This window comes from Chlamydotis macqueenii, chromosome Z (assembly GCF_036417535.1).
Source record: "Chlamydotis macqueenii isolate bChlMac1 chromosome Z, bChlMac1.mat, whole genome shotgun sequence".
NCBI lineage: Eukaryota > Metazoa > Chordata > Aves > Otidiformes > Otididae > Chlamydotis > Chlamydotis macqueenii.
The window spans coordinates 290,722-305,770 of NC_141593.1; the positions used below are offsets into that span (position 1 = coordinate 290,722).

Below are 15,049 nucleotides of genomic sequence, written 5' to 3' on the forward strand. Positions count from 1 at the left end.
TGCACCTTGCAAAAGCAAAGCGGCCATTCGTTATTTCAGGAATTAACTCGTACACGCAAAATTCGGCTGGGTGAGGATGTCGGCTTGGACCAAGACGTTTGTTTTGTTTTTTTTTTTTTTTTGTTTAAAATAACGTATTTATGGAGACGGACAGAAGCGTTGCGTCCTCAGCTTGTCGCCGCGACGGTTGACATGGGACAGGCTGCAGCAGAGCAGGCTCCTGATGGAGCCCACAGCTCCCTCGTTAGATGGGACTAGCCGCAGGTTCTTGTAAAAATTATTCATTTTTGTAATATCTGGAATATATAACGGAAATAACGGAAAGGGAAATCCCTACCCCAAAGAATATTGTGTTTAAGCAGCACGGATAGACCTGCACCTGGGAGTGAGGAAGGAGAGAGGAACAGTCATAGACTCGACGAATAGTCCAAGTCGGAAGGGACCTTGGAAGATCATCAATCATCTGGTCCAACCTTTCATCAGCTTTGCTTATTTATGTTCTCCGGATGAAGAAACCAAGAGGCTTCAATGATCTTCCCAACATCAGAGCCTTGCCTCCAGTCTTGCCAACTTCTTAACCACAAGCTCAGCTTTTTCTCCACCTAGATTCCCAAAAACCTGATCAAAGCCAGGTTCGGTGGGAGGTTCTGTAGAGAACCCGCAGCACTCAGCCGAATTCATCGCAGGGCTCTCATTTCAGCAAGACCCTCCCTACCGTAAGATCGTTTACCACCATTTGGAGCATCACCGTGGCTGAAATCGGTACCCAAAAAAGCTGAGAAGGGAGCAGAGGTGGTGCCGGTGCCCTCAGAAACGCTCGCCAGCCCTGAGAGGTGACGATCCGGCACGGTCTCTGCACTGGTGTCCAAAACGGACGGGTCTGATCCAAGTCTTCCGAAAATACAATTATTCCAGCGCGCGTTTACGCTGCAACCTTAATTTGAGGAGATCAACATCTATAAACCTGATTCTTGCTTCCTAAAATGGTCGCCTACATGGGCTTTAAAGCCACCCCTGCCTTCCCTTTGCTTCTCGACATGAAATTTTAGCGCATTAGTTTTCTATGTGGTTTTGACACCTGTATAAGAAACATATGTTAAAAGAGTTCTGCAGTCGAGATTTTTGTCTACGTCCTTTTCACATCGCCTCCACTGAAAAACTTGCAGGAAAAAAAAAAAAATAAACCCACCACCCTCAAAATAATAATAAAAAAAACTTGAATAGCTTCTGGCACAATTGCTTTAATGGAATATTGATGGTAGGTTTTGCTGCTAGTGTCTGAGCAAGAAAATTCAGGTACAAGTGATTAAAAATAAATAAATAAAGGCTTCCCCACCATAATCACAAAAAATTAAATTCTGAAGCGACAAAAGGGACTGATTTCTGCGGTTACGTGCACCAGTCTAACGGCAACTGGGAGTACAAAAATATCCAGGTAGATGCGGATTCTCGGTGACCCAAGTCACCGGAGTCGCCTACGCACGTACGATCACCCTCTAGCTGCTGCAAAACGCCCCGCTCACTCCATAAACTCACTCCAAACTTCTCTATTTGTTTGAGAATTTCCATTTTCAGGACACTGGGGCGGGGAGCACAGCTCCTCCCCACCTCGGGGGCAACCACGGCGGGTCAGAGGTTTGCTGGGGACGGGGGAGACATATGGGGCCGCAGCTGGGCTCCTCTTAAGTAGGTATAATAATATTCTCTACCTCGGAAGGATGCAGTAATTAATTATTCCTTACAAAGCCCTTGAAGACGCTCGCGTAGAAGTTGAGATGTCAACGCGTGCCAAATTGATTTCGCTGGAAGGGAGATAAGAGGCGACTTCACGAGCGACGCCGTCAAGTTTCTTCGGGGCACGTCAACAGGCCTTCCTATTCAGCTTCTCCTTCGCCGCCTAACACACGCACGGCGGAGACACAGATTTATTAGGAAACCGGTTTTAATTCTTAAAAGGCTGTGAAAAGCAACGAGCTGGTCCCGCAGCGGGGGGAACCGCTTTCAAAGCTCGGACGGACAATTCCAATCCCCTTCGCGTGAATAGATGCTCTCCTTTATTCTCGACTCCCAAGCTGCTTTAGCAGCGTCTTGAGGAGCCAAAATAATAACTCACAAAGTCTCCGCATGTGGTATGAAAAGATTAGACATGGCTTAAGCAGGCAGGGATTTAAATCCGGGCTGATAATACCGTAGTGAAATTATACACCATAAAGGAAGAGAAAAACGGGTTGTGGCTTACTGGAAAAAAAAAAAAAAGAAGGGGGAGATGTTAATCTGAGGACAAAAACCTTCATATAAATCCAGCCCATATATTCTGGATGATTATTTCAAAAAGCTGGAACTTGTCCTGTTGATCTTTTAAACTGATTACTGAGCCAACGTATGCACTTTTCGAAAGCGGCACTGACAGACACGAATTTCAGATGTCCTTTTTCTTCCTTAACAATGCCAGATTGCGTAATACCGCTGATATTTCCAAATAATGTGGAAATTCAATTTATGTGCAGCCATGTAATTTACTGTACAATGGTTACAGCATGTTCTGAAAGACAGCCGCGCAGAGGCTGACTGCCTCCCAGGGCCGGAGAGAGTTGTTTCCAAATGATCAGATAATTTGGTCAACGGTAAAAAGCGCAAAGAAAAAATGGAAAGCAGTATTTTTCTCCCTGCTCAAACCTGACATTTGAGAGAAATCATGAAGTTATTAAACAGGAAAGACAGCACAAACGTCTGCGCTTTGCATTCGACGCAGCCAGTAACTCCGTACCAAGGCAGTTTCGGAGGGTAACAGCAGAGGTGGCTGCTTTTCACTGGCGCTTCGAGAGCAGGAAGGTATTTTCCAAATTGAAATGTCATTTTAATTCTGTAAATATATATATTATATATAAAAAATACAAACATATGTGGAAATGCGTATACGCGCATTTGTGCATATCTACGCAGAGCTAAATTACTAATAGAGAAATCATGCCGATGGTTTGTTACTCAAGACTTTCAAAAGATTCCTGAACTGACTTTCCAGAATTATTTCCTCGAAAAAGGCTGAGATACAACCTTGCGTGTGTTTGCGCAGCTGCGAAGAAGCGCAACGAGCAGCGGAGCAATCTCGGAGCAGGAACGGAAGGCCTACCTAAAACGCAAGGCCGTCCAGCAAAACCCAGAAAGCGAGACGTCCTGGGTGATAGTTCACCAGCATCACTGCTCTTGGGGGTTTGGGAAGTGACGACAGGGAGTAAAAAAATCTGTGTTTTGCGACCAACAAAGCTATAGATGCAAAATCACAGAATAATGTTAACTGTAAAGGCCTTGTCTCCCCCTGTTCACAACGTCCCTTGTCTAGGCCTCATCTAGGCCGGGGATGTCACCCATGCTCTCACTGGCCCTGACACCTTTCCTGGGGCTTGGCTAAGCTAAAAAAAGGAACTCAACAGTTCAAAAGGCACCTCAAGCCACTTCCAGAGGCTCCTCTTCTCACAAAACTGGCTTCCAAACTCCTCTCCTCCTCCAGCCACCGCGGAAAGCCATTCCCACCTCCTCTACCTGCTCCCGGCGACGAGGCAGCGAACCAAGAACACACGTTTCAGGGTTTCCCGGCACAGCCGTTACCTTGGCACGAGGTGTTTTCAGAAAAATACTGCCTTTCGGTTAAAATTTCAGTACGCGGCAACGTGTGACAAGGTAAAACAAAACTTAATTTTGCCGTGGAAGGGCACAAATCATGTTTCGCTTCTCTCTCTGCAACAGCCCTTCCTGGACTTTCCAAGCGAGAAAAATCGCGATAGGACAAACTCAACCAGAAAAAAATGTCTCTTCTTTCTGGAAACCAGATGTGTGGAAATAGTTACCATGAAATGAGACGTGCAGAAAGAGGAAAAAGCTCTCTTAAAAGCTTCCACCTGCTCCAAAGATTTATAAAACACACTTAAGCTAAACATTAACTAATAAAAAATATTTGCTTTTAAACACCCAGAAGCCAAAATGTTTACTCCAGTGGGAAGCTGTTGTGTCTTTCAGTGAGTTTATCACCTTTCCTTGTAAAAAACCAACTCCTTACGTACCACAGCGTAACTTTTGATATCACTTACGGCGTCACACGACAGAATATTGGACGCACGATCATCAAAATCGCAACACAAACCAGCAACATGCCGCCGTTGAGCGGCGAGATGCTCTGCAAGGAGTATCACCAACCGAGGAAAGGTTTTATTTACCATGCTTATATAGATTTACTGGGCCATATTTTCTAAGAGGAGCTCTACAAAAGAAAAAACCACCTTAAACCAACGCACTACGAGAACTGCAGAGCTGCAGCTCGTCGCTACGGCCCTTGCCGCCGCCCGTGCCGAGACCCCGTTCCATTTCCACGCGTACTCACGCTCCGGCTGCGTGGCGACCTTGACGGGCTGCGAGCTCTCTCCCGGTCCCCACTCGTTGTACGCTACCACTCGGAAGGTGTAGGTCTCCTCCGGTTTCAGGTTGCCCACGGTCAGCTGAAGCATCCCCGACTGAGATGTGTTGACTGCCCGTTCCCTGCAAAAAAAAAAAAAACCCACAAAAACCCAATGAACACACCATTTCAAAATGCATTTAGATCTTAAAGCATTACCTGTTTACACAGTTGGTGGCCTGCAAGGTGTGATTACTTATCAAACTTCAGTTTGAGGCTTGTTTGTCTGTAGTTTTCTTTTAATTTTCACTTTTAAAAGCCTAATTTTAGGTAATGGGATCCACTGGGAATGCTGCAAGCGCTAGAAAAAAAGACTTGTATTTCAACACTTCCAGAGCATATTGGTTCTTTCCCTTTCTTAATATCTCAAAAAATGAAAACTGATGGAAGGAAATGGCTATTCCGTGAAGAAATACATCTCTGATCTCGTTCCTGCTATAGCTGTCCCTCCAAAACCTCCACCCCATCGCCACCAGTCCACAGGCAAAGGGACCACGCAGAGTTCTGGGTATTTTATTCAGAAGGGGCTACGAGTCATCATGTCAGAGGTCTAAAACAAAAACCCATCTGTGGAGTTTGTGCTAGACCCCGCCTTGGCGAGACGAGCGCCCAGGCGGTTGAGGGGATGCCTTCTCCTCGTGGAGAAAGATGGAGAGACACCACCCCACATATGCAAATTTGGCCATGGGCTACTGGGAAACTGGCGCCTGGAGGCAGCGGGTGCTTCTCCCTCCCAGCAGTGCTGTTGAGCCCGCCTTGTGTCCAGCACCAAATTATTTTCAAGAGTCGCTGCAGCTCACCATCAGCCAAGGTTTGTATTTCCATCCAACTTGGCCAGCAGTTTGCTATCACCGAGCCACAACAGAAAAATGCGACTGAACCTCCATCACCTGCTCCCAGCGGCAAGTCATAGAATCATGGAATGGTTTGGGTTGGAAGGGACCTTCAAAGCCCACCCAGTCCAACCCCCCTGCCAGGAGCAGGGACATGTCCAACCAGATCAGGTCGCTCAGAGCCTCATCCAGCCTGGCCTTGAACGTTTCCAGGGATGGGGCCTCCACCGCCTCTCTGGGCAACCTGTTCCAGTGTTCTACAACCCTCATTGTAAAAAAAATTTTCCTAATTTCCAATCTAAATCTACCTCCCTCTATTTTAAAGCCATTACTCCTTGTCCTATCGCAAGAGGCCCTACTGAACAGCCTCTCCTCATCTTTCTTGTAGGCCCCCTTGAGGTACTGGAAGACCGCTCTCAGGTCTCCCCGGAGCCTCCTCTGCATCACGCGTCATCTCGCTGTACTCACACGTCATTTCCAAGGTTAATCAACTCAAGTCCAACCCTGCGCTCCAGCAATTTGATGGTTTCCAGTTTGGGAGCAGCGTTGAGGAGCCGAAGCTCTGGACTGTCCCCAGCCCATCCCAAAAAAAATCAGAGAGAAGTCTCCTCCTTCTTGGCCAGTCAGCGTGTTCCCTCCACGCACCCCAGGAAAGCACTGAGCAAGTTAAACCTTTACATGCTTTACATCCTACAGCGTGGGTTTTCTAGCTACTAGATCTAGAACGTCTTCCAAATGCAACACCAGAAGCCCATAGGGCAGTGCAAGATCTAAGAACTTCCAAAAAAACCTGCATTTAGAGGAACAGGTGAACCAAGACAGAAGGATCTGGTTATTCTCCTGGCATAGGACAGAAATATCTGGTTATTTTCCCGGCACAGAGCTCCTGCTCACAGGTTGCTGGAATTTTGGTGTGATCGCAGAAACCCACATGGGTCCATCTCCTTCAAACCGTGAGATCTCCTCCAACTCCACCATTTCTATTTTCTTCAACATCCCGCGGCCATTTAATTACCAGCCGTGAGAAAAAAAAAAAAAATCCCTTTTGGTTAAACAAGCCGCCTGCCAACGTCACACACCTGGCAATCACAGAATCTTTAAGGTTGGAAGAGTCCTCCAAGATCATCAAGTCCAACCGTCAACTCAACACCGCCACGCCTACTAAACCACGCCCTGGAGCGCCACGTCTTCTGTGACACCGTAAATCCTCCGGCTAGCAAAGAGAAAGAACTCCTTGGGAACACAAGCACCCTACGCTTGTCTTTGTAAAACAGGTCTCTCAAACGCGTCAGAGGGACGCTGTAAAACACGCGGTTGCCTCTCACCCTTGAGCGGGGGTGAGCTGTCCCGCCGACACGCGCTCAAGTTGAAGCTAGGCAAGACGAGCGTTGCCCACACCCGAAAGTCCATCATGTGTCCCTCCTTACCATGAAGGTCTTAACACGCTACGGATGCTACAGCAACGCAGGAACGATCCAAAAAGCACCAAGCATCCTCAAATCGAGCACTTTTACGTTCGGGATTTTCTTTTACGACCCCATCCTGGCCATAAATTACAGTCTAAAAATAAAAGACCTTGACTAAAGTCATCCGCTTTCTTGTAAAATGGAGGCCTCGACATGTAATTTCCAGTGACTGAAGATCACGTTCCATTACGGTATCGGCATGTTAAAAAAAAAAAAAAAAAAAAAAAAAAAGATAATTACAGTTCCCATATATCTCTTAGGTGTGTAACAAATGCTTTTATAATGTTTCGAACAGCTAATTAGTTACTTCAAGTAAGACAAGTCGCGTTAACGCTCCTTGCTGTGAAATGAACACTATTAATTTTAAAGTGGACTTTCACTACCTGGAGGTTTTTTTTTTTTAATCTCCTGTTCTCGTTCTTCCCCAAAATAACAGAAAGTCCTTGATTATAAGAAGCAAACTCATGTAAATCTGGGAACGGTATTTGAGAACTTCAGCAAAATTCCGACGAAAGGCTTTAAGAGAATCGTAGAATCATAGAACGGTGTGGGTTGGAAGGGACCTTCAAAGCCCACCCAGTCCAACCCCCCTGCAAGCAGCAGGGACATCTCCAACCACATCAGGTTCCTCAGAGCCTTGTCCAACCTGGCCTGGAACGTTCAAGTTGTGTTATTTCCAGCGTCTTAAAAAAAAAAAAATCTGAGCATTTTATTTCATTTTATAGGGAAAAAAATAATTTGCTAACAGTCAGTTATAAAAAGAGGCCAGCTACAAATCAGGACCCATTATTTAAGCCAACTTGACACTTCAAGGCTTGCCATCAAAACTGAGCCAGATTTTGAGTGTTCGTGTCTCCTCTAGAATGCTAAGCATAAATATACCGCTGTATAAATATTTCCCACTATTTCTAAAGAAAGGTAGTGAATTCTTTAATTGTAAATTAAATTTCATAAATGTAAATATAACGACGTAAATTTTCACTGGGAAGGCGGAATTCATCTAAAACGGCGCGCGGGTAATTAAACATGCCTTGAAATTCCGCTCGAGGAGTTATTTTTTGCATTTAGAGACACATCAAGAGTAAATCGGCAAAAATAAACCATCTCTCTCGTTGAGACAAAAAATCCCCTCGTGAGATCGTTCAACACATGGGAAACTATTTTTCCAGACGGTCACCGAAACGGCCGCGTGGCCTCTGAGTTGCGTTGGCCTTGGTGGCTGTTGTGGTTTTGTTGGGTGAGGGGGGGCCTAAGGTGGCAGCTTCTGTAGGAAACTGCTAGAAGTCGCTCCCCTTTGTTCAGTGGACTCGGCCGGGCCTAGGGCGGACCCGCTGCTGGCCAAGGCCAAGCCAATTGGGAGTAGAATGTCCCGTGATAACGCCTCTGCGATAACTTATTTAAAAAGGGGAAAACAGAAAAAAAAAAGAAAGAGAAGATGTGAAGAAGCTGAGCGGGGGCAGAGAGGGGGAGGCGCAGGCCTCATGGGCCTTGCAGGCCTCACCCTCTGGCCTCCCGCCGGGCGGCCGACTGGGCCCAACTCGTCCCGGCCCGGCTGCGAGAAGTGGAGAGGAGACGACATGGATGATGTGAAGAGATCCTGAAAGGCGTCTGCCAGCCTGTTGTGAAGAACTTTAAGGATTTCTCCCTGTCCTTATCTCAAACCTTGAGCTGTTTTTCTTGTATCATCTCTCCCTAATCTCTTGGGGGGTGGGGGGAGCGAGAGAGAGAGACCTCGTAGACTGGTCCCGATCGGGGCTGAACTATGACAGTGGCGTTGAGCTGTCACGCAAACCTCTCCCTGCTCTCCAAGCCGGGAAGATCGCCCGACTCCAGACTTAATTTCTCTGACAACTCCTTTGCGTCCCTGAGGTTAACGTCAAAGCCGATCTTTATTTTTCGAAACAGAAAAACAACTCTTTTGTACCAACAACGCGTAAACAATAAACAATTCCAAAACTCCATGGAAGCTTTCTCCTTCAAGGAAAACACGACGTTAATTTTATCTCATGCTTTGTTGGAAAATTTACAAGACACCAGGTGCATATTCAAAAGGTTTGAACTGCGGGTGGTATTTTGAGTCTCTTCCTGGAGGGAACACAGTGGAATTTATTTTATCTACTTATTTGTTTCGTTCTTTTTCGTGTTTTTAAGACGGTTAAAAGAAACGAGGCGGGGTTACAACAGCGCCCGCCGGCACTGCCACGTCACGGGGCTCTTCACGGCCGTCAACAAATCTCAAAGCACTTCATAAACGTAAGGAGGTGAGGACGCCCACGCAGAGCCCAGGATCCTGCTCCGCTATCACCGGTGGCGATGGCTCCAGACAAACGTCAAGACCCAGACGTGCAAAAATAGCTGATTTGGTCCCGTGAAGGCCAATTTGGCGCCCAAACTGGGAGCGACAAGGGAGCCGCTGCGCATCCTCACTTGCCGCTGAACTCGTTCATCGCTCTTTTTGCGTCGGTTACTTTTCTGGGGCCAATTAACGTCTTCTCTGAGCGCCTCACAACCTTCAATAGATCTCCTTCCTGACGCTCCACCGAGGTGGAGTTCTCATTTCATACAAACCAGCCACAACCAGAGACTCGAGCTGGCACAGGACGGAGATCTGAACTCCCAACCTCTGCCCAATCCGTCCCGCTCCACTCCTGTGTGTCCCTCTCTGCTCACAGGCTCGGAGGAATCTGTGAAGGTGAGATGCTTGTGGTCTGACCTGTGAACCAAACCCAACAAGCCTGGCTCCCACCTCATGTTTCCACCACAAACCCACACACCGTTTATCCCACGAGTGACGCCCTGCTGCAGAAGACGCTTGCCTTCAGCACCGGCCTCAGAAACGCCCACTTGAATTTAAGAGTTTGCTTTTACAGAGGCAGGGCGCGTTTCACGCTCTCATCCCGAGTGCTTCGGGTGTTGCGTCCTTTCAGGCCGCTCAGACGGACCACGCCTCTCTCTAGCTATCCATGTCTACAAGCACTGAAACAAATTAAAAACCCCCTTGTATAAAGAATCATAGACTCATTTAGGTTGGAAAGGCCCTTTAAGATCATCAAGTCCAACCACTGACCTGCCAAGTCCACCACGAAACCACGTCCCTAAGCGTCACGTCTACACATCTCAAATTTCTCCAGGGATGGTGACTCCACCGCTTCCCCGGGCAGCCTGTTCCGACGCTTGACAACCTTTTCGGTGAAGAAATGGCTACATGGCTATAAAAGAACGCTGGACCTTCTGGGAGATTAAAGATGAGGAGCTTATGAACCTCCAGGTAGGGGCAGGAAATTTTGACCGAGCCCTTTCGGACAAAGGATAAATCCATGTTGCGGCAGCGAGGAGCTTGCTACTTCAGCTCTCGTGAACCCAACGCGCATCCGCTCTTTTTTTTTTCCCCCCGTTAAATACACATTCCTGCTCAAGCGCCCTCAGAAGCTGAGCCGCTCATCACCCACAAGTACCAGTCACCAGCGTATCACGAGTGAACGGAAATACGGGACAGGATACTTCAAGTGAGTTCTTCACGATGATGCAGAGGAAGAGAAAACCACGAGACTTTTCTCAGGCGTAAAACAAGAAGATAAAACAAAACCCAAGTACACGTGCAGTGCCTTTTTTTTTTTGAGTGTGAAATGATGAGGAATCGTGCAAAAACCAAACAATCTATAGCGCCGTTATCACAAAAAAAAAAAAAGCTACGCAGCTCTAATTCACATGGCTAGAAGGGCCCAGGTTGGTCCCTCGTATTTGCCAACGCGTAAAATCTCCACAATCCACGCTCCCTGGTTGTTTTCAAGGTCTTACACCATCTGCACTGCTCCAGAAGAAGTCCTCCTTTCTGGTTGATTATGGCTCAACAAATTCACCTCCACCAGCCACGCAATGACCACTTGAGGCTGCATCTTCAGAAGAAGACGAAAGGCAAAATATGGAGCCAACAATAATTCATGTTAGATGGTCAAGTGATAGCTGGAGGAGGTAAAATCCACAGACATCACCGTCAACGCAACCGTCTTCACGCCAAGACGATGAGCGCTGTGCTATGAACATTTATAGGATGTCTATAAAAATATTTGGCAACAAAAGGCATTTCTAGCTTCACACCTCTTTTTTTTTTTTTTTTTACCGTGAGGAGAACACCACAAGGTTGAGAACAATTTGCAAGACACTTGTAAAGACCTCAGGGCACTCTTAGGACTATCCCCCCCCATCCAGAGGAGATCCATGGCTTGTTGACGCCTACCTGTTGACGCCATCCCTGGAGAAGAAGACCGTGTACGTCTGGATGTTGCCTCTGGCTTCTGCGGGTGGGCGCCAGCTGAGACGGACAAATCGGCTGGAGACCAAAACAGGGACCACATCTCGGGGGGCAGAGGGGAGGACACTGGAACTTGGGACAGCTGGAGGGGAAGGAGAGGAGTCAGTCAGAGAGGCCGGTGGCACGGGGGTGGTGTCGGGGCGGGCGGGATGAGCCGTGGTGGCCACGACTGAGGTGTTACGGAACAAAGGGCCAAGGTGGCATGGAATAAACGTGAATAAAATGACAGGGGATGAAAGAGAGAGAGAGAAAAAAAAAAAACTAACAGTAAAATCACACCTTAAAACGCACCATCCTCTAAATTAAACAGCAACACGCAAAACTCAAGAGTGTCCTCCTCGGGACACTCAGAAATTATTTTGTGTCAAGTGATGAGCATGCTACTTGCCTTCGTTCACTCCTATTTCACGGGTTTTGCCTCTTGTGCCCCAAGGAGCAGAAATATTTCACCTCAGAAACAACCACTAACGGACCAGTTAAAGCCCGACGTCTACAACCCAACTGGTCTGGGAAGAGCAGAAACCAAGCAGGGCGCCTCAGCGCGGGACTTCTTAGATAATTGCACCCAAGTGGGATAAAAGGAACAGGAAAAAGACTCAATATCGGCATCATTTCACGTGGAAAAGTGTTCAGCTTCTGTGCAAAATCCAGAACTGGCTAAACCGCAGATTTAAGTGGAAAAAATTAATTTTAGAACAGAACCTCTTCACAGAGTTTAAGGATTAGGTTGTTGCCCACCGGGGTCCATGTGAAAGTTGGCCATCAACAGAATTCACAGAATCACAGAATGGTTTGGGTGGGAAGGGACCTTCAAAGCCCACCCAGTCCAACCCCCGTGCAAGGAGCAGGGACATCTCCAACCACATCAGGTTGCTCACAGCCCCGGCCAACCTGGCCTGGAATGTTTCCAGGGATGGGGCATCCACCGCCTCTCTGGGCAACCTGGGACAGGGCTCCACCACCCCGGAGCCTCCTCTTCTCCGGGCTGAACAGCCCCAGCTCTCTCAGCCTGGCCTCACAGCAGAGCTGCTCCAGCCCTCTCAGCATCTGCGTGGCCTCCTCTGGACCCTCTCCACCAGCTCCACGTCCTTCTGATGCTGGGGGCTCCAGAGCTGGACGCAGCGCTGCAGGGGGGTCTCACCAGAGCGGGGCAGAGGGGCAGAATCCCCTCCCTCGCCCTGCTGCCCACGCTCCTCTTGATGAAATGAAAAAAATCTTCATTTTTTTAACAATAATGTAAGTGATCAGCTACGTACTGACTTAGCACACGAACCTTACGGAGCATCCACAAGTTATCTAACCTTCTCCAAGGGCAAATACATGGTATAAAGTCCAATTTCACGGGCCACGCGTTCCTGCAAACCCTTTTTGATCACCCACCATGCGTATCCTGTGAACCCTACCAGCAGCATTAATTTCCTGTGAGGTCGTTAACGGCGTTGTATTATCTAAACAGCTTCTGAAGAAGAGCTTTCCGTAAAAAGCATGACGTCCGCTAAATACTAGCTTAGCATTTCCTCATATTATCCCAAAAATTGTTATTAAAAGACATTCATATCGCCGTTATTAATCACAAATATTATTACCCCTTATTTACGGCCATCAATCCAAAACCAGAGGGGACGAAGCAATTTCCCGGCGGCATTTCCAGACTAACGATGCGTCGAAAGAAACCGTTACGCCGGAGTCTCGGCTCTTGAGGGAGCCAAGTTGGGATCGGTTATTTGCACGGGGGTCGCGTTCGGCGTCCTTAGTCACGGGCCACTGATCCGAATAACGTGCAAACACACGACTGAACTCAAATTCTGTGCACTTTCATGTTACGATGACGCGACTGTTTGGCTTCGGAGCGAGCAGATTTGCGCTTCCGGTCTATTCTAGCTGTTGACTCGTGGATTATAAGCGTAAGTGCATTGTCTTCTTCTAAGAGGGCTGCAGTAGGTAAACATCTCTAGAGAAACACCAAGGGCACGACCGGAAAAAAACCCACACAGATGAACCTACAAGGCTTTTCCAGTTGAGTTCTGGCGCTTAAATCAAACAAGCAATTGAGAAGAAGCCCCGTTGTGAACTATTTTGGCACCCGAGGGCCTGTAGAAACTCTCAGTTCCACCACAAGACAACCTGGTCCGTTGTTCCTCCACCAAATATCCATCCTTCTGGTGGACCACTGCAGTTTAGAACTTCTCTTCCATCAAAAACGTCGCGCTATGATCAGCCCAGACGTGTGCATTTAGGTGACCACACATACGTGACGTCACAACTACCTCATGGAAAATGAAGACATCTACCTAACATAGATGATAGAGCCCAAAGAGCTACTCAAACTACCGAAGAGCGGTATCAACTTTTAAACGTGAATATCTAAAATCTGGAGGTGAATCCATACCCTCCGTGACCTCGTGGACGTGGTGGCGGCTGACGTTCAAAGTCAGGTTGACCAGGGCTCTGAGCAACCTGATGTGGTTGGAGATGTCCCTGCTCCTTGCAGGGGGTTGGACTGGGTGGGCTTTGAAGGTCCCTTCCAACCCAAACCATTCAATGATTCCACGATTCTATGACATTTACAGCCAGACCTCATCACACATTTTCAACCTCCGTACAAAAAAAAAAAAATCTAATTTAAACATATTTACTGAGTTGACAGCAAAGACCAAAAAAATTGTAAACTTAACAAAAAAAAGAAGTTGAGAAATTAACGGGCAGATGGAAAACGTTGCTCTTGGATTTCAGCTGGCAACGGTAACGTTGATTTAAAACCTACCCCGACAAAGACGAGTTCGACTTTTCTCCTTTGAACCCAATTAAAATTTGCATGGTTTTAATTACTCATGTTTAATTCACATCGAATATTTAAGTCTGTCATGCGCGTACCACGTTGCCACACGCCTAAATTAAAAATTATATTCAATTTTTTTTTTTGGTAAATTAATAGAGAAAGGTGGATATCTCACAGAAAGTGGTTGATGTTCGTGACGTTGCGCATTCGATATATATTTTTTTTAATTATAACTTCATCTAAGCGAAGAGTATTCAAGCAATTATCGCCGTTTTACACTTGCGCTCGGTTAAAATAAGAGCATCGACCATAGGCTACCTATATTTTGAAAATATTGGCAATTTGAAGTTTTTGATAAGACTCGAAACGATACTTTTTCAGCGAAAATGAGAAAACTATCACGCTTACCATCTTCAACCGGCCGCAAATCACGCCTTCCCTAAACAACCCGCATCCCCAAAATGACATTTCAAGACATCAAATGAAAATTTTCAGTCAAGATATTACCTCAAAATATTTTTTTACACCTTCTAACAACTATTTCAATTCATTAATTTGAATTTTTTTAAATACAGAGATGATTTTTTTAAAATATCTTTCAGTTTTAAAAGACTTTTGAGAATTCCGCTGTACTTAAACAGAAAAGGAACATTCAGGTTTTAAGTTCAGCATCTCATTTCAGAAAAAAACCAAGATGTTTTACTCAATTTAAAATTAAACCTTGCGGATTAATTCCAGTCTCTTCCCCGCTCCCCCCCTCACAATATTTTCCTCGGGTTTCGCACTTTAAATCGGTTATTCGTACAGCGTGGATTTCAAGTACGACATCAGAACACGAATCTCTTCTCACCTCTAAATCCTCCGTGGCAAAAGGAAAAAACAATTTACATGGAATTTTAATTCCAGGAATAACATCAAATCCATGCTTATTGTCTGGTGGTCTTCAACGGAGCCATTGTCTGGTCGATCCAGTCTTGCATTCAAAGAAATAAAGTCGAGTTTTTCTACATTTTTTTTTTCCAGAACCTTTTTGACCCATTTACACCTTCCACAGAGCCAACTCCAAAAGTTCTAAGCGAAAAAAAAAACTCGCCGCAGGAATATCTCAAGAGGTGCCGCGTGTGTAACACCTAGGACCCGAAAAAGCCAGGCGCTCTTCCATGAAAACATCCCGACGGAGATTTCTGGAGGACAGCCTCGGGGTGATTTACA

The 15,049-nt window shown here is 46.5% G+C and overlaps 1 protein-coding gene across 2 annotated transcripts in view; it reads right to left on the reverse strand.

Moving 5' to 3' along the window:
• LOC147596216 (netrin receptor DCC) overlaps positions 1 to 15,049 on the reverse strand; it is a 356,938-nt gene that overhangs the window by 119,524 nt on the left and 222,365 nt on the right. For both annotated transcript variants that reach the window (XM_086770507.1, XM_086770506.1), the window contains exons 8-9: positions 10,984 to 11,140; positions 4,376 to 4,530 (exon numbers count right to left, since the gene is read on the reverse strand). In XM_086770507.1, the coding sequence (XP_086626633.1) occupies positions 4,376 to 4,530; positions 10,984 to 11,140 (312 nt within the window). The remainder of the gene's footprint in view (positions 1 to 4,375; positions 4,531 to 10,983; positions 11,141 to 15,049) is intronic.